Below are 24,337 nucleotides of genomic sequence, written 5' to 3' on the forward strand. Positions count from 1 at the left end.
GCTTCAAATCTGGATTGGACATGGTGCACCTTGAGCACCACTTACATCTATGTTACAACATGTTTTGTTACAAAAACCTTCATAGACCAGCTACCTAGTGAAATTGCATGGTGTTCCCCTTTGCTCTGGAAAGGGCACATTTTATGTGCTATACCTACAAAATTCTTTCTTACAGCTTAAAGTTTCATGCATGTAATTGCTCAAAAGACCCTTGGTTTCATTTCATACAATGATGTGAGAGGTGCTGCGATTGGTTCAAAACAAGTTGCACTCGTCTCTATGATCATGTGTTGCACCAGCTGACGAACAAATAATGCCTGGAGTTTGATACACATTTAGGTCAATGTAACCTAGAGCTAGCATTCAGCTGGGAGTGGGACTGGAGCTGAAAGCTGAAATAAGGATATCGATAAATGCCTGACAGGCATGATCCCTTAGGTCGGCATCTGCACACACTCTCTTGAGCAGCGGCTGTTTCAGGGGTTCTTTGGAGACAGACCACAAGTGCCCCTTTTCCCGAGGCCTCTGCAACACTGCCCTGGTCACTGACCCTGCTTCGGGAGGCCTGCAAAAAAATGAAAGGCTTACCATTTGTGCTGAAATACATTCAATAGAATCATCGTGGAATCTTTATCTCTGATTAGATGCATAGGATCATCAGATCTATGCACACTAGGAAAGAGTGGCTGAGAGGAATAGCAAATACATATTTACACATGTTTACGTACAGGACCATAAACTAGATGGTTTAAGACGGTATGACACACGCTGCAAAATTATTCTCTACTGTTGTTTGATTGGCCTATTTTCTACATTGGTAAGAAGCCATCTGCTTCCAGAATGCACAATTTTATGACTGTTGCATAGATACAAAGGTCCAGGTTTTGAAAGGTTTAGTGTCGGGTTAGCATTACTTTTTTTAACGCCAATCCGACGCTAAACCCGTTTTGGGATACACTAACCAATGCAAATAAATATTTGCGGTGGTTTGTACAGAAGCGAAATGAAAAGCAGCGTGAAACACTGCTCTGCATTACTTTGCGTTAAGGGGGTGTTACATGGGGGTTCCCATGCAACCACCCATGCTTTGAGACGCTAAATCCGATTCACTAACATTAGTAGAAAGGGTTTAGTGCCAAAAATTAACACTGATGAAAAGCATGCGTTAAACAGAGAAATGTTTACATTTCTCCATGCCTTTTTGACTTTGCATGCATGTTGCACTGTGCAGCACACATACAAAGTAGGAAATGCTTTTGGACCTGTCTAGGCATAGGATTTTGTAAATGAAGGGTACCCTTCCTGTACAAAAGAAATCTGTGTTGCGTGACAGTGTTCAGAATCTGGGCCATAGGCTTGAAATTCGAGCAGTAGACTTGACCTCGGCTAATCAATATCTGTTTGATTTTTAATACTCAATGATATGACTGTTTGTGATTAGCGGAAGCTTGCTGTTGTCGGAATGCAATGACCTGAATAAATCAAAAGTGAAAGAAATGGCATCTGGAAGGGCACTCTGTGTGGTCTGTTTTTAGCATGTACCACTTCTGGCACCAGCAGAAACTGAAGAACTTCTTGTTCCAATATTGTCTTCTAAGATGTCAATAATCTGATTAAAAAGGCCCTACACAGAGTCTAGCATTAGAAAATACTGGCTTGGAGTCCATATGAGAAGAGATTGGTCTGAAAGCAGGATGTGAGGTTTTCTGGACTTGTTCCAACACTGGGACCATGGCTGCTCCTAAGTACTGAATGATTTTTAGCGGTGTTAGTGTAATTGTTTGACTTTACTGCACCTAAGCCAGGATGAGTATCTATCATACATTTTAAATTTCATTACAAGGCTGCCATTATGCATTATTCCTTAAATGCAAACTCCACACAGCCACTTTGAAGTATTACATCACAAACAAAATTGTTCTAGAACAGAATACAGCTAGACATTAACAGGCAAGCCCACAGTACACTCTGCCTCTTTTAAATGTGGCTCCACACAGATAAGTGTCATCCAATGTTGTGTCAGTAATATCTATATATTGTTGTCTTTCTTTCAGTTATTGTATACAGGTTTCCAATTTACAGAAACCTTCTCCCTTATTCATGGCCATAGTGTCCTTAATTTCCTATTATTCATTATAAAAGCTTAGCGCTAGGTTATTTTAATATTGGACAAAGCTTACACGGTTTTTATCCCTGTCAAGGGGCTAATTAATCCTTTAGACTTTTTTTCTGGTTTGCTTAAGTGCTTTTACCCCAAAAATATATATATATATTTTCTGCTATTGTTTAGCTTAAAAGAACCAGTACATTATCTCTGATTCTGAAACTGATGGCCCTAATATTAATGAAGAATTACTTAAAACAATTATAAAACAGGAGATGCGCACTTGTGTGCGCAAAGCCTTGCAACAAGTCATGTCCAATAAGAGGTTCATAATCTTTGATGAGGCTTGTGACTTGGAAACTGCCTCAGGGGGAGGGTTCGATTGCGGTAAGAAAGGAGGCAAAAGCCCCCAAAAAAGTTAATAACATTGGAGAGGCAAATTTCATGAGCATATTCAGAGGTCCAAGCACCTCAATTCATACTGGAGGTCTAAGCACCTCAACGCATAATGGAGAACTAAACACCTCAATTCAAACTGGGAGATCCAAGCACCTCAACTCATACTGGAGGTTTAAACACCTCAAACAGATCAGGTCAAAGCACCTCGAAAGTCTCAAGTGTCCTACGCGGCAAAACTCATAAAGGTATCAAAGCGGCACACATATCTTGAGGGCTCAGAGTACAGCAGAAGATGCTGTCATGGAAGATCAAGGCCATCAGAGTGAAGAATTACTTGATGAATACATGCCTGACCTGGATCAGGATGATATGGACATTGAAGGGCTCTTCACAGAGGAGGAATGTCCGTCATCCTCTAAGGGGATAATAATGAATCCCCTTGGTCAGGAGATGTTTTCCCCACATAACATCAGGCATCCTAGAAGTGCCTAATGGTGGCCTCAAGATCATGTGGGGAAATTTATTAGAAGGTGGATTATCCCCTAGAAAAATAGGCATGTAACATCTTGAGAGCCGAGAGCTCTGGACCAGTGATCCAAGAGAAAGTTTGCCTAACATCTAACCTGGATCCTGAACTTACCTTTTTATTCAAGCTGGGGAGAGACTTCAGAAAAGGCATGGAAAGATCCCTTAAGGCCTGTCAAGATTGCCTTCTCGACATCATAGGCCCACTAGCTAGAATAATCGGCATGGCAGAGGAGAAGTATATAATTGAGACCCCAGTAGATCTGCTTAGGAGCTGGAGCCAGAGAGCTTTGATCCTCCTAGGAAAAGCCAATGCAGGACTGAAGGCTGAATGGAGACATGGCAAATAAAGAATCCTCCGTAAACCCCAAAGACCTCCTGTGCGGAGAGGATATGATTAAAACAATAGGAAAATATGTGGCTATGTCCACAGTCTTGGACAAAGCATAGACAAATATGAGAAGCGTTTTAACCCTAGTGTTTTTGGACAAGCTGGGTAAAGGGGCCTTTCTACCAGCCGAGGTAGTCAAACGCCCAACTTCAGACAAAGAGGTTTCGGTAGAGGTTATCAGCCAGGTACCTCACAGTCCTTCTACCCCCCCAATGAGGATGAACCACTTGTACCGGAGGCTTCAGATCCTGTGGACAAGGATCCAATTTTCAGAGTGGGTACAAACACTCCATATATTTATTTTTCCCCGGTAAAAGTGCGGGGTCGACAAGTTCTTTTCCATGCTTGAAAATGAATTACACAAGACCTTTGGGTTCGCAGAGGTCCCTGTCCAACCCTCTCTTCCAAGAGTATTGAAGCTTATCTTAGAGACACAAAAGGTGGTAGAAGAAGAGATGGTCTCTATGATACAAAAAGGTGCAATTGTAGAGGTTCCTTTGGAATGCCAAGTTTTTGTAAGTACACTCTTCCTTGTTGAGAAAAAAGACAAAGGATGGAGACCAGTTATAAACTTCTGGGACCTGAACAGATTTCTAGTCAACAGACATTTCAAGATGGAAGGAATCCATCTCTTGAGAGACATTCTACTAGAAAAAAACTCAGGAAGTTGGACCCGAAGGATGATTACTTCACCATTTCCATGGCCATGGAGTCTCAAGGTTACCTCCAGTTCATATGGAATCACTGTCTTTTTCTATTTCAGGCATTTCCGTTCAGGTTATCCTCGGCTCCTTTGTGTTTCACAAAGGTAGTGTCCCAATATCATTCTCAGATTTTAAAGGATCTGGATTTGGTGGTAAATTTTCTAGAGAGTTTGGGTTTCATAATAAACAAGGAGAAGTCCATTCTGGTACCTTCCAGATCCCTAGAATGTTGGAGTTTTACGACAGACACAATAAAGGCCCTTCTTCTGTTGCCAGAGAAAAAAATTACCAAAATTCAAAAGGAAATAAAATTTGCATTGAGACAGGACTCTATAACCTTGAGAGAGCTAGCCAGGCACCTAGGTCTCCTTTCCTCTTCTATTCAAGCCATATTTCCGGGACCATTACATGTTTGAGATCTACAGAGGGTGAAAGCGAGAGCTCTAAGAGAAGGATCATGGTATGGGGGCATGGTGATCCTAGATCAAGGTGACAGATTAGAATTGGACTGGTGGTTGGAGAACATGGACGCCTGGAATGGCAGGGCAATCTTTGCGAGTTCCCCGGAATATATACTAGAATCGGATGCAAGCTTTTATGGCTGGGGTGTATGCCTGGGAAACCAGAACACAGGAGGTTTATGGTCTTATATGGAGAGGTCCCACCACATAAATTGTCTGGAGTTGACAGCAGGTCTCTATGCTCTAATGAGCTTCCAACACTCTCTGCAGTGCAGAACTGTCATGTTAAAAATTGACAATGTGTCTGCAGTGGCATACATAAATTGGTTAGGGAGTACAAAATCCTCAGTCTTGTCGGATTTGGTCAAAATAATTTGGATGTTCTGTCTAGAAAACAAGATCAGCTGGAGAACAGAATATTTACCAGGGAAAAACGTTGTGCAGCACGCATAGAAACAGCAAAATGCCATAGATTGTTGATGTGCAGGAAAGGACACCTTCCTGAACATAAACAATCATTAAAAAAAAGATGTTTAGCAACTTCTATGTGAGCTGCACGAAGCACCATAAATAGAAGTTACAAAACGCCATTTGAGATTGTTTATGTGCAGGAAGGAACACCTTCCTGAACATAAACAATCATTCCACACAATGCAGGCAACCTTTCACTTTGGTGCAAGGGTGCCTGCGTTGGTGCTAGGTGGCTAAATTTAGCACCAGCGCAGGGGGAAACACAGGGCTGAACCATATTGTTGTAAATACAGTGTAGCTCTGAATTTCAGAAGTGGTGGAGCTCTGCATTAAGCCAAGAAGGCTAGCGCCACACTTTGTCACTTCTATGGTAAATATGCCCCTGAGTGCCTTCTTTCCTTTGTTCTGCAATGCAAGTTCTTCATTGTGTGAGGAGTTTCTTCATTTCCTGTTGTTCCATTTCGTTTTTGGACTTTTTGTATTAGATGTTGGAGAATTTTGGACTGCATTTCAAATAGACAGATTGTACTGTGGGCATGCCAATTAGGGTCTAGCTGTATTCTGTTCTAGAACAATTTAGTTTGTGATGTAATACTTCCAAGTGGCTGTGTGGAGTTTGCATTACAGGAATAATGCATAATGTTAGCCTCCATGTCTTTAATAAAATCCAGATTCTCTTGGCATTTAATTAGGAGAATTGCTATTCATCACCACCTTTTGATGTACGTAGGCCTTGACCAACCAGCTTTGCAAGTATCGCTAGACAATGATACCTTAACAGTACAGCCTGCCACTGCCAACATGCACTATCCAAAAGTTTGACTTGTATTAGGTCGAAGAAGAGGACTGTACTGGTAATGCTGCCTACAGATGTAAATGTGTAGAAGCGCTCCTAATTTCTTGACAATATGTGTATGAAAGTATGTGTTCTGTAACTATAATGCATAGTGAATACTTCAAGTTTAAATAGGGGTAAGTATGGTGCAGCAAAAACATTTTTGTAATCTAATCAAATTGTTTGTGGCTCTCAAATCTTGCATGGACTGGAACATCGATCCCTTATTTCTGATCACAAAATGCATGGAGTAAATCACTTGTTTCTCTGATGTTTCAGATTTTTCTCAAACATCTTCTTTGGCATAAAGGTTTGCACCTCCTACACCAGCAGGTTCAGTAAGAAAGATCTTGGTGCCCTTGATATAATACTGATCTTGTAGCCATTATAAACTATATATATCACCAATGTATCTCCTGTTAAAATCAGCTTTGACGTAAACTAGTTGAAAATGCTTCCTTCTGCCAGGGCATTGAGAGGTAAGGACAGAGCATAATGCTTTGTCTGGTGGCAGGAAGGGCTTTGATAAGCACTACTGATAGATGCTGATTTTCATTCCCACTGGTGGCCAGCTTCAGTTTCTGGCACAAGGGTTACTCTGTAGCTGCTTCTGACAACACTGATGCTCCTGCCTTTAATCATCTACTGGTGCTATACTCTACCATAGGATTTGAGCTGAGGATTCATGAACCTATTTGTTTTTAGGTCAAATGATTTAGGAGTTTCAGCCACTGTCTTCACATTCTGTATCTCCTGGTTTGCCTGGGATCTGAAAAGCTAGGTACTAATAAAAGAAAATTAATATTTTTATTACTAGGCATTAAAGGGAATTAAGCATGAGCCACAACAAATAACTAGTGGCCACTATGCAAAAGAAGCCATGTATTGAAAGCACTGATGGATTTTTGGCTGAGCTGTTCTGAGATGTGAAAATACTATCTTTGAGGATGTTCTCGACGTCTTCTCAGGGTTCACATGGCATGAAATACGACAGATCAAATTACAGCAGTCCTATGAGCTGAGAAGGACTGTAGAACTTGTTGCAAGAAAGATGATGCTGACTTTGGCATACTTTTTTGCTCACTGGGTTTGGACGTCTCTCGTGCTCTCCTCTTGTTCTCCCATAACAATTATAGGTCTTGATCCAGTGTTTTCCATTTCTTGTTTGGCCTCTATTTGATAGCCTTTGTAAAGACCACTACATGGAAAGATTCCATTGAGGCCTCCCAGAAGGCGAGGAATACACAAAGTGTTGAATGAGCCATTATTTCAAAAGAGTGGATTTGGACTCATGCTTGTACTGGTGACATTTACGTGTCAATATTTAACTTCCTAGTTACTCTATTGGTAACCTCATGGAAATGGAGTATGCCATATACTAGAGGGACTCTCGATGGGACGACTGACACTGGTGTTTGTGGGGATTATGTTATCCATTTAGAGATGTAGGTGTGTGAAATTTGGGTGCGATGTCTACTGCCTCTCCTTTAAATCAATCTAGTGCATGATTTTGCCAGTGGGTAGATTTTGTCGTAGAGTGACAGCAAAGCCTTAGATGTTTGTGTTGCAGCCGGTGCTGTGGCACTGGGCCAGAGGCTTGAGAGGCCCCAATGAGAATTGCACTGGCTACAGGATACCCAACAGACCTCTTTAGTTTCTTATCTAGGAGTGCTCACCTGGGTTGCCTAGGACCTGGGTTTCTGTTTACCTTTTTCCAAGGAGTTTAAGGGTGTGATGCCCACTCTACCCTCCACTAAGTGGGAGGCCCTTGATTAACTCCTGACCATGGAGGAACTTGATGAGGCCCTCTCGGAGCTCTGCCAGGGTAGAACTCCTGGCCCGATGCCTTTCCCACACAATACTACTTCAAATTGAGATATTTGCTCCTGCCTCCTATCCTGAGAATGCTCCTTGAGGCGACTGACCGAGGCCATTTCCCACCAGAGATAGATCTGATCACCATAGTGGTACTGTTGAAGCCTAACAAGCCTCCTGAACAATGCGCCTCATATCAGCCCATCTCACTCATTAACATCAAGGTCAAACTCTACACTAAATTACTGGCTCTGCACCTGCTTCACATCCTTGACTGCCTGGTCCACCCTGACCAGTGTGGCTTTATACACTACTGTTGTACCAGACACTGCATCAGCAGAGTCCGCTTGGCCCTGGCCCGTTTTAAAGAGTAACAATGCGCTACTGCATTGATGCTTCTCAACTTTGGGAAGGCTTTTGATTCCCCAGAAAGGAATTTCCTATGGGGGGTGTTGATCAAACTGAGCTTGGGGCATAAGGACTGTGCCTATGCTCAAGCACTATATGCAGAGTCTCAGGCGCAGGTACAGGTGAACGGTGTGGAATGCCCCAGATTTCCCATTTGTTGGGACACCAGGTAGGGATGTCCCCTCTCCCCTTTCCTTTTGCCCTGGCTGTGGAACTGCTGGTATCATGGATACACTGTGATGCCCAGGTGTGGGAGTTCGCCTGGGGATATTTAGGAGTGATAATAAGATCTGTTTTCGTTTTTTAAATAACCTTAGAAATCCACTGAAAAAGCCAAAGGTTAAATTGATGTTATAGTTAGGAGAATTTCTGAGTGACTACATTAAAGTTTCAAACTCCCAAAAATGTAGAAATTCACCAATTATAGCTAACAGAGCTAACTAGATCTTGCACCCCCACCATGTACTGCTTATGACCTTACATATCACATCACTGATGTGTTCTGAAATTATTTATGACATCTCAAATGACATCATTGATGACATCATCCAAGCTTCTTTTTCACACATTGCTCTATAAACATGCATGGCATTAGAGGTTTGAAAGGAAGCACGATATAGATCATAACAATATGGAGCATCATTAATGCCAACATATATACACAACACCCCTTGGTAAACCAAGCTTGAGTTATGTGCATCATTAACCCTAACCTACACACTTCGTGGGTAGCTGAGTTCATGTTGACTATCAACCACAGATAGAAGGGTAACTCCTACTGCACATGGTGTTCAATCTGTATGCAACTGTTCAGAGAAATACATGCTTCACCAGATACTCAACTTCTGTTAGATAACTAATGCCCTACTATGGATAGCATTTATCTGTTTCAAACCCCTCATAGTCACCAAACTTTCATTGAGAAATGAAGTAGATATGACTAGAAAAGTGGGTAGTGTAAACAGTGTTTACTCTATGGAGAGAGTTTTCTCTGTACCACACTGTATGCAGACAGTGAAACTCTCATGAGAAATACTCCACAGATTATTAAAAAGTATCTACTAAGAACAGTGTGCACTTAATGCAAAATGTGTCCAAAGAGAGACTATTCACTTAAAATAACCAAGGTCTTAATGTGCTCAAGATCTTACTACCTTCATACCATGGTGAAAACTTTACAGATAGCCCATCTTCCGAAGCAAATCAAGCACATGTACCTAGATTAGTACCAGGAGCACACAGTCTTCTATGGTATTTATAAATTGTCATGCAGAGACGATTCTTTCTAATAACTCTAGGCTGTTTACAATTCTCAACATGCAACACATAGACTCTTTGCCCTGTTAGGAACCTTTTCTGCAGAGCCGCTGTGAGTGGTTGTATGAGTGAGTGAGTGGCTGTGTGAGTGGGTGGCTGTGCCAGTACCTGTATGGAAGAGTGAGTGGATGTGTAAGTAGCTGTATGAGTGTGTGAGTGCTTGTATGGGTGAGTGACTGGATGTGTTAATGACTGTATCAGTGAGTGAGCTAGTGAGTCAGTGACTATTGGTGAGTGAGAGAATATGAGTGGATGTATGCATAAGTGAGTGGCTGTGTCAGTGACTGTATGAGAGAGTGAATGGATGTGTGATTATCTGTATCAGTGAGTGAGTGGGTGTGTGAGTGGCTGCATGGGTGAGTGTATGAGTATGTGAGTGGCTGTATGCATAAGTGAGTGTCTGTATCAGTGACTGTATGGGTGAGTGAGTGGTTGTATGGGTGTGTGAGTGGCAGCATGTATGGCTGCCTGGGTGAGTGAGTAGGTGTGTCAGTAGTTGCATAAGTGTCTGAGTTATTTGTCAGTGACAGTATGGTTGAGTGAGTGTCTGACTGTATGGCTGAGTGGGCGGGTGTGTGAGTGGTTGCATGAGTGAGTGTATGTATGAGTGGCTGTATTTCTGAGTGAGTGACTGACTATGCCACTGACTGGTTGGGTGTGTCAGTGACTATATGGGTGAGTGAGCAGGAGTGTGAGTGGTTGTATGGATCTGTGAGTGGATGTATGGGTCTGTGAATGGGTATGTGAGTGGCTGCATGGGTTTGCAAATAGCTACATGAGTGTCTATAGATTAGTTGCCTGAGTATCTGTATGGGTACCTGAGTGTTTGTGTGGGTGGTGTGTGTGTGACTGTGCATAGATGTGTGACTGGGTGATTCACTGGGTGCATGGTTTCAAGAGTGCATCTGTGATGGACTGTATGGGTGGGTGAGTGTGTGTATGGTTGTGTTAGTGAGTGAATGTATATTTCAATGGTACATGTGTGAGTAGCTACATATGTGAAAGGCAGTATATATGTGTGTTGGAGTACATAAATGGCTATAAGTGAGAGTGTGTGATTGTGAGAGTGTCTGTATGGATGAGTGTGTGCTTGTATCATTGATTGTATAAGAGCTTAAGAATGTGCTAGTATTTGTATGAGTAATTGAGCTGGTGTGTGTATAACTGTACAGGTGAGTAAATGGCAGTGTGATTAATTATTTGCATGACTGAGTAGGTGTGTGAGTACCTCTGTGGATGAGTGACAGTGTGTGAGTGTCTATATAGATGTATGAGTGCATATGATAGTCCTGTACTGAGTGACCATAAGTATGAGTGACTGTACGGGTGAGTGAGTGGATGGGTGTGTAGACCTAAGAATCAGTAAGTGGGTATGTAGTTATTGGTGTTGGAGTGTGTATGGTTTTGAGAATGGCAGTCTGTAATTTAGAGTGGGTGTATCAAAGGTTATATTAGGGTGTGAGAAGATGCATCAAATTATCACATGGATGATGTCATCAGTGATGTCATTTGAGATGTCATTAGTGATATCATCAGTGATGTCACTGACCATGTCATGAGTGATGTAATATGTGACGTCATCAGCAGTGCATTGCGGGCTCGCGAGTTATAGTTAGCTGAACTAACTATAACGGGGGAATTTCAATGGTTTTGGACGAGTGAAAAGTCCAGCTAACTATAACGCCCCTGAAACCTATGGTTTTTTCATTGAATTTCTAAGGTTTTTTAAATGCTAATTCCTAACTATAACGTGCCTGAAACCTATGGTTTTTTCAGTGAATTTCAAAGATTTTTTAAATGCTAATTTCTAACTATGCCTACAGAGATAGGACATGTGAAGAAAGAAGAAAAAACGCAAAGAAAGAAAAAAAAGAAATGCAGAAAGAAGAAACAGAAGTCCTCAAAGACGACGAAAAGTGCAGGAAGAAGGATAATGTGCAGAAAGAACAAACAGAAGAGCAGAAAGAAGCCTTGTTGCCAAATCATCTTATACCCTCTACTTTTTCAGATTGGTACTGATGGTAACTGACTCTGACTAACCAGTCCTAGACCAGTCTTTAGTGCTATGCTAAAAGACACTTAGAATACAGTTAAAACACCTACATACACTAGGGAACACTATGCGTTGGGGTACCCCTGTTATTAGCATGACCTCCTCTGTAAGCCCCTAGTATATAATAGGGCAGGGGGATTAAAAGTACCTCTTAAAACGCGCCACAGGGCGCGCTTGCACACTGGTGAAGGGAGGGGGGGGCTGAGCTGACGTGTGCAAACACGCCCTATGGCTGTTTTAATTTGGGGGATAAGGTCCCCTTGAATCCTGAGTGTCCCTTGGGTACAACTAGCTCATCAGGTATCTCTAGTTAGCACCACCGAGCTGTCTTGCAGAGAAAATGGGCACGGCCTGGACCACCTCTCTGCAACACAGCACAGTGCTGCTTACTGGAAGCACCTGGTGGACTAGTTGGCCCCCATGGGCCCTCAGGATTGAAGGGGAATTATTTCCCCAACTTAAAATGCGCCACAAGGCGTGTTTACACACGTTACCTCAGGCCCCGTCCCCTCCCTTCACCATTGTGTAAACCCGCCCTGTGGCCGTTCTAAGTTGAGAGATTAAGTCCCCTTGAATCCTAAGTGTCCCTAGGGTCAAACTACCCCACTAGGTACCTCCAGTAAGCGCCACAGACCTGCGTTCCAGAGAGGTGTAAAAAGGGGCGTGGCCCTGACCACCTGTCTGCAACGCAGCTCCCTGGCACACACTGGAGATACCTGTTGGGCTAGTTGGCCCTTAGGGACCCTCAGTATTAAAAGAGAGTTAATCCCCAACTTAAAACGCGCCACGGGGCGCGTTTGCACAGTGGTGAAGGAAGGAGGCGTGCCCTGCAGTGACATGTCTGCAAACACACCCTGTAGCGTGGTTTAAGTTGGGGAATTAATTCCGCCTCAATCCTGAGGGTCCCTGGGGGCCAACTAGCCCACCAGGTACCTCCAGTATGCACCAGAGAGCTGCCTTGCAGAGAGGTGTTCAGAGGCCACGCCCCTTTTTACAACACTCTGCAACGCAGCTCCGTGGCGCTTACTGGAGGTACCTGATGGGCTAGTTGGCCCCTAGGGACCCTCCGGATTGAAGAGGAATTAATTCCTGAACTTAAAACGAGCCACAAGGTGTGTTTGCACACATATCACCTCGGGCCCCGCCCCCTCCCTTCACCACTGTGCAAACGCGCCCCGTGGAGTGTTTTAAGTTGGGGGTTACCCCCTTGATTCCTGAGGGTCCCTGGGGTGCAACTACCCCACCAGCTACCTCCATTAAGCGCCACAGAGCTGCGTTGCAGAGAGGTGTAAAAAGAGGCGTGGCCTCAGAACACCTCTCTGCAACGCAGCCCCCTGGCGCATACTGAAGGTTCCTGTTGGGCTATTTGGCCCCCAGGGACCTCCAGTATTCAAGGGGAATTCGTTTCCCATCCGCAAACGCGCCAGGGGGCACGTTTGCAGAGTGCTGAAAAGAGGGGGCGTGGCTTCCGGCACGATGCCGGTATTTCTTTTTTTTTTTTTTAAGGGGGGCTGCATAGACCCCCTTCTTTTTCTTATTTTTTGGCCCTGGGGACCCCATCCCCCAGGGCCTGCCTCCTAATTTTTTTTTTTTAATTAAATTTTGGGAAGGGGGCCGCGTGGCCCCCCTCCCGAGGACCCCATCCCCTGGGACATGGCCAGAGGAGGGGGCTACATTGCCCCCCTCCTCTGGCCACTAAAGGCCCCGGGATCCCATCCCCCGGGGCACACCTTTTTAATTAATTTATTTTTTTGAAATTTTGGGGGGGGGAGGGGGCTACGTGGCCCCCCTCCGAGGCCACTAATAGCCCCGGGGACCCCATCCCCCAGGTCTGGCCCTCTCCATTGGGGGTCGTGGGGGTATCCCCAATCCCGCCGGCTCCCCGCCTCCTGCGGGAGCCAGCATTGCTTTTCCACATGGGGAGCTGCTAGCAGCTCCCCGTGTGGAAAAGCAAATTGGTTTGAATTTAAAATTCAAACCAAGTTTGCTATGGCAGGGCGGGAGCCGCGAGGCTCCCGCCCTGCCATAGCAAACTACAGTGTCCCGGGGGTGGGCACCCCGGGACACTGCAGGAGCCGGCACTGGGGGGTGGCGGTCCCCAGGGTCATCATTGGCTCTGGGGGGGCGGGCGGCCCCCCTCCCACCAATTTTGAAAGCCCTGGGGGGTAGTGGTCCCCGGGGCTGGGGGGTCCATCACGGACCCCCCAATTCACATATTTAGAGCCCTGGGGAGGTGGCAGTCCCCTGGGTGTGTGGGGGGCTTGAGCCCCCCCACACAGGGTATTTATTTATTAGAAAAATACACAAGCCCCGGGGGTGGCAGTCCCCAGGGCTGCGGGGGGCTGTGAGCCGCCCCGCAAATATTTTCACAAAGCCCCAGGGGTGGCGGTCCCCAGGGCTTGGGGGGTCCTTTGGCCCCCCCAGCCATTAATTTTTGAAGCCCCGGGGGGTGGTGGTCCCCGGGGCTGGGGAGGCAGAGAGCCCCCCACATATTTACATAAAGCCCCGGGGAGTGGTGGTCCCCGGGGATGGGGGGCCCTTTGGGCCCCCCAACCCAATACATACATAGCCCCTGGGATTTGACCCCCGGGGGCAAATTAGCAACGAAGCGCAGGAGCCCGCGCTTCGTTTTTGTTTTGGCCCTGGGGGTCCTTGTGGCACCCTCTGAGCAGGCCTAGGGGGTCAGGGTGTTTCTACCCTGCCCCCTTTTTGCATTCTGCGTGTTTTTTTCGTAGGTTTCTTGTGCCTCGGTTCTACAGAGGCACGAGATGACTGCCAATACTTCCTGGTTTGGAGTGTTGACAGCCAATTAGCATACAGCTCGTGGTCGGCAGGGTGCGCAGATCCACCGCGCCCATAGATATATCTATGATTTTACTTTTTACTTTTGATTTTCTCAGGAACTACTGAACGGATTTACACCATTTAAGCAAAAGGCTCGAGTGTGAACCAAGGTCTACATTTCTGCCAAATCTGGTGTAATTCTGTTCAGCAGTTCGGGCTGTAGCTGCGACTAACGGTCCCTATGGAAAATTGCATGGGGAAAACACGTTTTGGGACCCCCCTTTTTTCTCGGTCCATGCTTGACGAATCACCCCGAGACTTTCAGGATAGGAGTGGACTGAAGCGGGCCACGAGTTTTGAAAATTTCGCGAAGATTCGTCAACCGGCGCCAAAGTTATTCCAAATAGAATGTTGCGGATTTCCTATGGATAATAGGTCCTAACTATAACTACCTTCTGGCGACCGCCAGTAGGTAATATATATATATACATTCACTGAAAAAACCATAGGTTTCACACATGTTATAGTTAGCGGAAATTTTACTGATAAAAAACCAATGAAATTGCCCCGTTATAGTTAGTGCTGGCAACTATAACTCACGCGACCGCAATCCTCTGCTGATGCTAATACTGTATTTAGACACTTATTTGCCCATGTCTTCTTCCATACATTTTTAGCTATACATATATTACAAATATTTTTTTTTATAAAGACACATATGTCATCAGCAGAAGATTGCGGTCGCGTGAGTTATAGTTGCCAGCACTAACTATAACGGGGCAATTTCATTGGTTTTTTATCAGTAAAATTTCCGCTAACTATAACATGTGTGAAACCTATGGTTTTTTCAGTGAATTTGCAAGGTTTTTTAAATGCTAATTCCTAACTATAACGTGTGTGAAACCTATGGTTTTTTCAGTGAATTTGTACGGTTTTTTAAATGCTAAGTTACTTTACGCCATTCGAGGCGTGCGCGCCCACTTAACGCAGTGCGTTCCGTGCACGGTTTTTATCAACTTTAATAAGCCCTGTACATTTGGTGGCCTTCGGCCACCAAAAGCACAGGGGGTGGGGTCAATGTGGATAGTGTTTTTTTTATTTCGATTTTATAATTTCATGTTGCCAAAATATAGTTCTTTTACTGATTTCATAAGCCCTGTACATTTGGTGGCCTACGGCCACCAAAAGCACAGGGGGTGGGGTAAGTGTGGATAGTGTTTTTTTTATTTCTATTTTTTACCGTACGCTTACCGTAAGCGTACGGTAAGCGTACTCGGCGAAATTGCCGAAAAAAAAATAAAACCGTTTTTGCTCTTGGGGGATGTTTGGGGACTCCCTCAACATGACTATGTGGGAGGGAGTTGTCAAAACAGCCCCGTAACATGTTTTTTGGCATCATGTTTGATAAATAACACTCAGTGCGAGAGACAAAATGGCGGACGCCGCTTCCTGGTTTCGGCCGATTCGAATGTTTACTAAGATCTAAGAGCCAATCAGATTCACGCTCGCGCACGCCACCGTACGCGTACCGTAGGCTTACCGTAAGCGTACGGTAAGCGTACCGTAAGCGGGCTCAGATATATATATTGATTTAAAGGCTATTTTCTCAGAATCTACTGAACAGATTTACACCAAACCTACAAAAGGCACTTCCTTGACATAGGGACTACCTCTCTGCCAAATTTCTAGTAATTCTGTTCAGCCGTTCGGGCTGTAGCTCGTTCTAAAGGTCCTATGGAAAAATGCATGGGAAAAACGCGTTTTGGGACCCCCTTTTATCTCAGCCCCCGCTTGACGTATCCCCCCGAGACTTTCAGGGTAGGAGCGGAGCGTAGCGCCCCACCTATTTTGAGAAATTCGCGAGGATTCGTCGACCGGCGCCAAAGTTATTCAAAATAGAATGTTGCGGATTTCCTATGGAAAAGGGGTCCTAACTATAACTACCTACTGGCGACCGCCAGTAGGTAATATATATATGTTACCTACTGGCGGTCGCCAGTAGGTAGTTATAGTTAGGACCCCTTTTCCATAGGAAAACCTCAACATTCTATTTTGAATAACTTTGGCGCCGGTCGATGAATCCTCGCGAATTTCTCAAAATAGGTGGGGCGCTACGCTCCGCTCCTACCCTGAAAGTCTCGGGGGGATCCGTCAAGCGGGGGCTGGGATAAAAGGGGGGTCCCAAAACGCGTTTTCCCCATGCATTTTTCCATAGGACCTTTAGAACGAGCTACAGCCCGAACGGCTGAACAGAATTACTCGAAATTTGGCAGAGAGGTAGTCCCTAGGTCAAGGAAGTGCCTTTTGTAGGTTTGGTGTAAATCTGTTCAGTAGATTCTGAGAAAATAGCCTTTAAATCAATATATATATCTGAGCCCGCTTACCGTACGCTTACCGTACGCTTACCGTAAGCGTACGGTGGCGTGCGCGAGCGCGATTCTGATTGGCTCTTAGATCTTAGTAAACATTCGAATCGGCCGAAACCAGGAAGCGGCGGCTGCCATTTTGTGTATTTCACTCAGAAAAAAAAGAGTGAAAACAAGAAAAGGGGGCAATGAGGAGAGTTACAGACCCCCTTACATTTGTGAGGGGGTCAAAGAAGGACTGTAAAGTACAAAGAAAACATTTATTGATTTTAAAAAAAATCACGGGGTACGCGTACGGTAAGCTTACGGTAAGCGTACGGTAGAAAAAAAAAAAAAAAAAAAAAGTGGTACCTACAAGTAAGTACCGATGCAGAGTCTAAGGTTCAAGAGGAAGACTCTGTTCCCTTCATCATCGAAGTGCACACCATCTCCTCTATAAATGTCTTGCATGTCATAACGCAAGTTGTTGTGGTAAATGGCACCCATACCATAGTCACGGAGGAAAGCAGAAACAGATTTGTTGACGTGCTTTCTTGCTTTGTCATCACACCGCGTGCCCACCGTGCGTGCACGGCACTAACTGCGTAAAGTGGGCGCGCGGTGCGCGAAGCGCACCGCGTGCTCACCGTGCGCGCACGGAACGAACTGCGTTAAGTGGGCGCGCACGCCACGAATGGCGTAAAGTAACTTAGCATTTAAAAAACCGTACAAATTCACTGAAAAAACCATAGGTTTCACACACGTTATAGTTAGGAATTAGCATTTAAAAAACCTTGCAAATTCACTGAAAAAACCATAGGTTTCACACATGTTATAGTTAGCGGAAATTTTACTGATAAAAAACCAATGAAATTCCCCCGTTATAGTTAGTGCAGGCAACTATAACTCACGCGACCGCAATCTTCTGCTGATGACATATGTGTCTTTATGAAAAAAAAATATTTGTAATATATGTATAGCTAAAAATGTATGGAAGAAGACATGGGCAAATAAGTGTCTAAATACAGTATTAGCATCAGCAGAGGATTGCGGTCGCGTGAGTTATAGTTGCCTGCACTAACTATAACGGGGGAATTTCATTGGTTTTTTATCAGTAAAATTTCCGCTAACTATAACATGTGTGAAACCTATGGTTTTTTCAGTGAATATATATATATATATATATATATATATATATATATATATATATATATATATATATATATATATATATATATATATATATATATATATATATATATATATATATTACCTACTGGCGGTCGCCAGTAGGTAGTTATAGTTAGGACCACGTTTCCATAGGAAATCCGCAACATTCTATTTTGAATAACTTTGGCGCCGGTCGACGAATCCTCGCGAATTTTTCAAAATAGGTGGGGCGCTACGCTCCGCTCCTACCCTGAAAGTCTCGGGGGGATTCGTCAAGCGGGGGCTGAGATAAAAGGGGGGTCCCAAAACGCGTTTTTCCCATGCATTTTTCCATAGGACCTTTAGACACAGCTACAGCCCGAACGGCTGAACAGAATTACTTGAAATTTGGCAGAGAGGTAGTCCTCAGGTCAAGGAAGTGCCTTTTGTAGGTTTGGTGTAAATCTGTTCAGTAGATTCTGAGAAAATAGCCTTTAAATCAATATATATATCTGAGCCAGCTTACGGTGCGCTTACGGTGCGCTTACCGTACGCGTACGGTGGCGTGCGCGAGCGCGATTCTGATTGGCTCTTAGATCTTAGTAAACATTCGAATCGGTCGAAACCAGGAAGCGGCGGCCGCCATTTCGTGTGTTTCACTCAGAAAAAAAAGGGTGATATCTTGAAAAGGGGGCAAGGGAGAGAGTTACAGACCCCCTAACATTTGTAAGGGGGTCAAAGAAGGACAGAAAAGTACAAAGAAAACATTTATTGATTTTAAAAAAAATCACGGGGTACGCGTACGGTAAGCTCAACGTACGCGTACGGTAGAAAAAAAAGAAAAAAAAAGAAATGAAATGCAGATTTAAGAGTTTAGATATTAGGGGGCTCTAAAAAGAGCCGTTGTGTTTATGAAGTGATTTTTTAGTGGTACCTACAAGTAAGTACCGATGCAGAGTCTAAGGTTCAAGAGGAAGACTCTGTTCCCTTCATCATTGAAGTGCACACCATCTCCTCTATAAATGTCTTGCATGTCGTAACGCAAGTTGTTGTGGTAAATGGAACCCATACCATAGTCACGGAGGAAAGCAGAAACAGATTTGTTGACGTGCTTTCTTGCTTTGTCAATCTGCGGACAGAAATGATTGGACCAGTTCCATTTTTGCCTTTGGCATATGTTAGAAAACACAAAGGCAGTTTTAGGGAAAAGTGAAAACAGTTGTGCAAAGGTGTCCTTCATAAGCATTTCCAGACCTACCCCAGTCAAAGTGCCTAGGTCATTGCCACCACAGTGCACTATTCTGAGGTCAGGGTGTTGGATTTGCATGAAGGATTTCACCAATGGCATCAATTGGTGCCACTTTAACCCTCTCTGACCAATCCATTTAATGTCTACATTTGGCAAAGCAAGGTCTCTCACCATATCTGTTTTCTCTGCATACTTTTCACTCCAGAAGACATAGCTGTGCCCTACAATCCACACTGTGAACATCTTCAAAGGAGAACTGGATGCACTCAGGAGGTGTAATTCAGTAGAATGGTAAAAAGAAATGAAAGACAGTTTGGAAATGGAGGCATACATATTTTTTTTATAAAAAAAAGAACTGATTGGCTGTTTCATACCATTCTAGAATAAAAACTAGGCTGTATGTGTAAATTAATAGAAGCATGTTTTGTATTGGTACAGAAAAATGTGTTACCAAAGAACAGTACTATGGATTTGCTGTTAGGTTTGAAAAGTCAAGCACTCTTGCTCTGTGGAATTGAAACATTGTTTGGTGAACTTCTGACCTAACTCCACACAGCAGTGTTCCATGAGCTGTTGCTATGGTAGCAGGCAGAAGTCAAGTTGGGGGAAGGGTACTAGGCAGAAGTCAAGTTGGGGGAAGGGTACTTTTGGAAAAGGGTTGGTTTTCAACCAATAGAAATGTGTGATTACATTTGAAAAAAAGGGGGAAGCACTGAGATTTGAAATTAACATGTATATGTGTGGAAAAAGAGAGGGAAAGTTTGCCATTATCTGGTTCTGCTGAGAGGAGAGAGGTGTAAAGAACAGAGATCCTGGCTCTGATAATCTGCTGTTTGAGTGCCACATTTCTTTCACAACTAACTAATTTTAAAGGTGAGTTTAGAGTTTGAGAGGGGATGTATATGGTAAATTAAGAAATGAATAATAGAAATGGAATTCCTTTTGTTGAAGTTGTGTTTATCATTTTCTGTTTTGGGAGAAATTTAAATGTGAGGAACATGTAAAATAATATGGACTATGTTTTCACGATAAATTAAGGTGTACTGGTAAAAATAAGGAATACTTTAAGGGTTTGAGGTTGCACTCAGTAATGCAAATACATACAGCATCAGTAAGGCTGGTTGCCCTTGCTGGAGTGTAGGCAGTCACCCAGGTTACAAATGGTGCTGGTCTCAAAAAGCTGTTTGGACATGTGCTGTTTTCAGAATCTGAAAAGTGGATTCAAGATGTGTCAGTCTGTAAAAGAGTTTATCACTTGCCAAAAAAAAGAAAAGTAAGTGTGCTTTCAAATTGGCAAAGAAATTTTGTTTTGTGACTAATGTGAAAACATGACTCTGTGTGCAAATAGGAATTACAGGCAGAGATTTATTGCGTATTGCTCTGGAGATTTCACATTTGCATTAGATGGAAAGGGGGAGCCATTTTTTTTGTGTAGAAGCAGACTCTTAGCACACACCCAGCTGCTTATCCTGTGGAATCATGCACAGTATTCACAACCGAGTGGGGTTTGAGGTTTCAGTCAGTAATGCAAATACATACAGCATCAGTAAGGCTGGTTGCCCTTGCTGGAGTGTAGGCAGTCACCCAGGTTACAAATGGTGCTGGTCTCAAAAAGCTGTTTGGACATGTGCTGTTTTCAGAATCTGAAAAGTGGATTCAAGATGTGTCAGTCTGTAAAAGAGTTTATCACTTGCCAAAAAAAAGAAAAGTAAGTGTGCTTTCAAATTGGCAAAGAAATTTCGTTTTGTGACTAATATGAAAACATGACTCTGTGTGCAAAGAGGAATTACAGGCAGAGATTTATTGCGTATTGCTCTGGTGATTTCACAGTTGCATTAGATGGAAAGGGGGAGCCATTTTTTTGTGCAGAAGCAGACTCTTAGCACACACCCAGCTGCTTATCCTGTGGAATCATGCACAGTATTCACAACCGAGTGGGGTTTGAAGTTTCAGTCAGTAATGCAAATACATTCAGCATCACTAAGGCTGGTTGCCCTTGCTGGAGTGTAGTCAGTCACCCAGGTTACACATGGTGCTGGTCTGAAAAAGCAGTTTGGACATGTGCTTTTTTAAGAATCTGAAAAGTGGATTCTAAATGTGTCAGTCTGTAAAAGTACTTATCACTTGCCTAAAAAGTAGTAGAAAGTATGCTTTGCAATTGGCAAAGAAATTTCGTTTTCTCCCTAATTTCAAAGCATGACTTTGTGTGCACACAGGAATTATTTTTAGATATTTAATTTGTGAAGGTGTTATTGTGATTTTCATTTATAGGAAAGGGGTTTATAGTATTTTAAGATTTCTAAAGAACATAAAAAATGTAGTAATATATTTAAATAAAATAAAGGAATTTTTTTTTAGTTTTTTTCAGGTATTGCTGAAGAGCAGTGAACAAAATTTAACTTGCCTACAAAATCCAGACTAAAGAAAGACCACAAAAAAAACCTATATTTGAAGACAACTGGAGGACCTAAGTTAGTTGGAGATGCTCATGTTGGGAAAAAGAAAAAATCTTCTGGTAAGCAGACAAAAGATTTTTTAAAGAACATATTCAAAAAAAGGAAAAATGTACAAAATGTCTGTACTGGAAAGAATGTTTTCAATAGAAAAGGACAGGAAAAAATTGAGAATTTAGTTAATGCAAATATACCTTCTGCAACTATAAAGATTAACTTAAACAGAAAAACAGCGTTTAAAGACATACGTAGAAAAATGTTTCAGAGAAGAGTTATGTCCAATTTGATAAAGGATGTGAAGAAATATAAGCAAAAGGCAAAATTTTACAAGAGAAAAAAAGAAATTGAAGCCATTGCAGCAAAGGCATTAGAATTAAAAAGGAAACTATTCATTTTAATTTTGAATAGGATGCGTACATTAGATAAAATGGTTAATGTACTGAAATCACAAAGCAAAAGGAAAAGAGTAGTGAACAGAACAAACTTTTGTAAAGTGTTTTTAGGAAAGTGGATGCATAGTTCAAGTAGTGAACCTTTTTTTAATGAAGAGAGCTATTTTCAAAGTAATAGTTTGCTGCATGCAGTTGACACCAGAGGTCGTGCTTATGAAGTGAAAAATGGTTGCATAATGGAGAAGGAGATAATGGTTCCAAGAGATGAGGTACAAGTGATGGCGGATGAGGCTATGGGGAGACGTCCTAAAGCCCCAGTGTACACTTGGAATTGTAGTAGTATTTGCACTGTGCGTCAGGAATCTATTGATAAATTTCGTGAGTTTCTAAGAGAATATAGTAAAAAAAAGTGTAAAACAGAAGATTAAGGTGCTTCAAAGTCTAGATCCATGCAGAGTGAGAGAGAATACTGGTTTGCAGGGTCATTCTCTGGCTTGTCTATCTAGAAAAGTGTGTAATAGTGTTTTCCATCATTTTAGGATGCTGGCTGTTCATCATACTGAAATGAGAAAGTTTGTGAGACGGTTGTATTTTGCTAAAAGTCCAGCAATAAAGTTAGATGAATTGAATAGGGCTCTGTTCCGTGGATCGGTATCAGATGTAGAGAAGGTTGTTGATGAAATTCAGTTTTGTTACTTTGGTCCTGAACAAAACAGTGCAGAAAAGGACACAGTAAATGAGGAAGAAGTGGAAGAGAATGTAGAACCCTCTGTAAGTAAGACATTTAATGATCACATAACAAAATTTGCAATAATCTCTAATGAAAGACCAAATATTACTTGTATTTGTTGCCGCAGAACTCATTATAGAAAACAAACTAGGAATGTTGATATCTACAGAAAGAGTGAAAATGAAGATAATTATAAGTGGAAGGATTTTGCCACATATATATTTCTTGAAAATTGTTTTGAATTGGGTGAAGATCAGCGTATTTGTAAATACTGTTACAACAAGTTAGAGGAAAATAGAATGCCGACCAGAGCTGTACATAATAATTTAGAATTGGATGCTATTCCTGCTGAACTTTCTGAATTAAATACATATGAGTCTATACTCATTCAATGTGTTCATCCGTTCCAGACCATAGTACGTATGGAGCCCAAAACTGGTAAATTACCTCCTTCAGATTTACTGAGAGGTTTAAAAGGTAGAGTGGTGTATTTGCCCTTGGATTTGAAAAAAAATATGGAAACTATTGATGCGGATACTTTGGAAACTGAACCATTAATTATTCTGGTTAATGGTGTACCTACAAAGAATAAGAAGATTTGGCAGGAGCTGGTAGATGTACGGAAAGTACAAAGAGCAAATTTGTATTTGAAAAGGAATAACAAATGGTATGAATCAATTTATATAGAAGAAGAAGAAGAAGAAGAAGATTTACAAGAAGACACAGAAACACCAACTGGACAAATTGAAAAAGTGGACAAGTCAAAGGAAGAAGAAATTTATGAACATTTTAGCATACATCCTCTTCATTCAAAAGAAGTTATGGGAGACAATATTGATCTGTTTCAGATGAAGAAAGCAAAAGGAACTCCCGTGAGTGCATGGGAGGAGAGCTTGGAAGCTCGATGTTTTCCCCAGCTGTTTCCTAAAGGAAAAGGAGGACGATACGATGAACGTCCAGAACAGATTCCAGCTTCTGAGTATCGGACTACAAGACTATATGCTGAAGATCCCAGATTTCGACAAAGTATTCCTTATTTGTTCCATCTTTTATTTGAAAGCGACTTGTCTGCACTGTCTTATGCAGTAAATCACATTTTAAAAAGTGGAGTACATTTACAAAATGTGTCTGCTAAGGATTTTATGGAGAAAGTGCAGCACCGAGATGATCATTTGGAAACACAACTGATCAATCTGATGGCTTGTCAGCGTGGGACAAATGAATATTGGTACCGACGCCATGGTGAATTAAAATGCATGTTACGGAATTTAGGAACACCAACATGGTTCCTTACCCTAAGCTGTGCTGAGTACGCTTGGGATGATTTACTGGATTTTCTACGAGAGGCAAATTCAAACATTAAAAACTTCGAATACAAGACAGCAGGAGAACTGTGCTCATTGGATCCGGTTAATGTTTGCAGATATTTCAATCATAGATTTGAGGCTATGATGTCCTTCATCTGCAATAAAAAAAATCCACCTCTAGGAGAAGTAGTGGATTTCTTTTGGAGAAAAGAGTACCAGGCAAGAGGTGCTCCTCATATTCATATGCTGTTGTGGATCAAGGATGCCCCAAAGTTTGGAACAGATGCTGATGAAGCAGTGTTATCTTACATTGAAGAATATGCAACATGTGCTATACCAAAAAGCACAGAAGAGAAAAAGTTAAAGGAGCAAGTTTTACGTTTCCAAAGTCATCGGTGTGGAAAATACTGTCGACGGAAATACAAGAGCAAAGATAAATACTACA

General features: G+C 42.6%; 1 protein-coding gene across 2 annotated transcripts in view; it reads right to left on the reverse strand.

The window, feature by feature from the left end:
* The window catches only part of LOC146785536 (unconventional myosin-VIIb-like), a 961,158-nt gene that overhangs the window by 152,465 nt on the left and 784,356 nt on the right, over window positions 1-24,337 (reverse strand). For both annotated transcript variants that reach the window (XM_085634664.1, XM_085634663.1), the window contains exon 37: window positions 408-565. In XM_085634664.1, coding sequence (XP_085490790.1) covers window positions 408-565 — 158 coding nt within the window. The remainder of the gene's footprint in view (window positions 1-407; window positions 566-24,337) is intronic.

The sequence above is a fragment of the Triturus cristatus genome, chromosome 11 (assembly GCF_964204655.1).
Source record: "Triturus cristatus chromosome 11, aTriCri1.1, whole genome shotgun sequence".
Taxonomy (NCBI): Eukaryota; Metazoa; Chordata; class Amphibia; order Caudata; family Salamandridae; genus Triturus; species Triturus cristatus.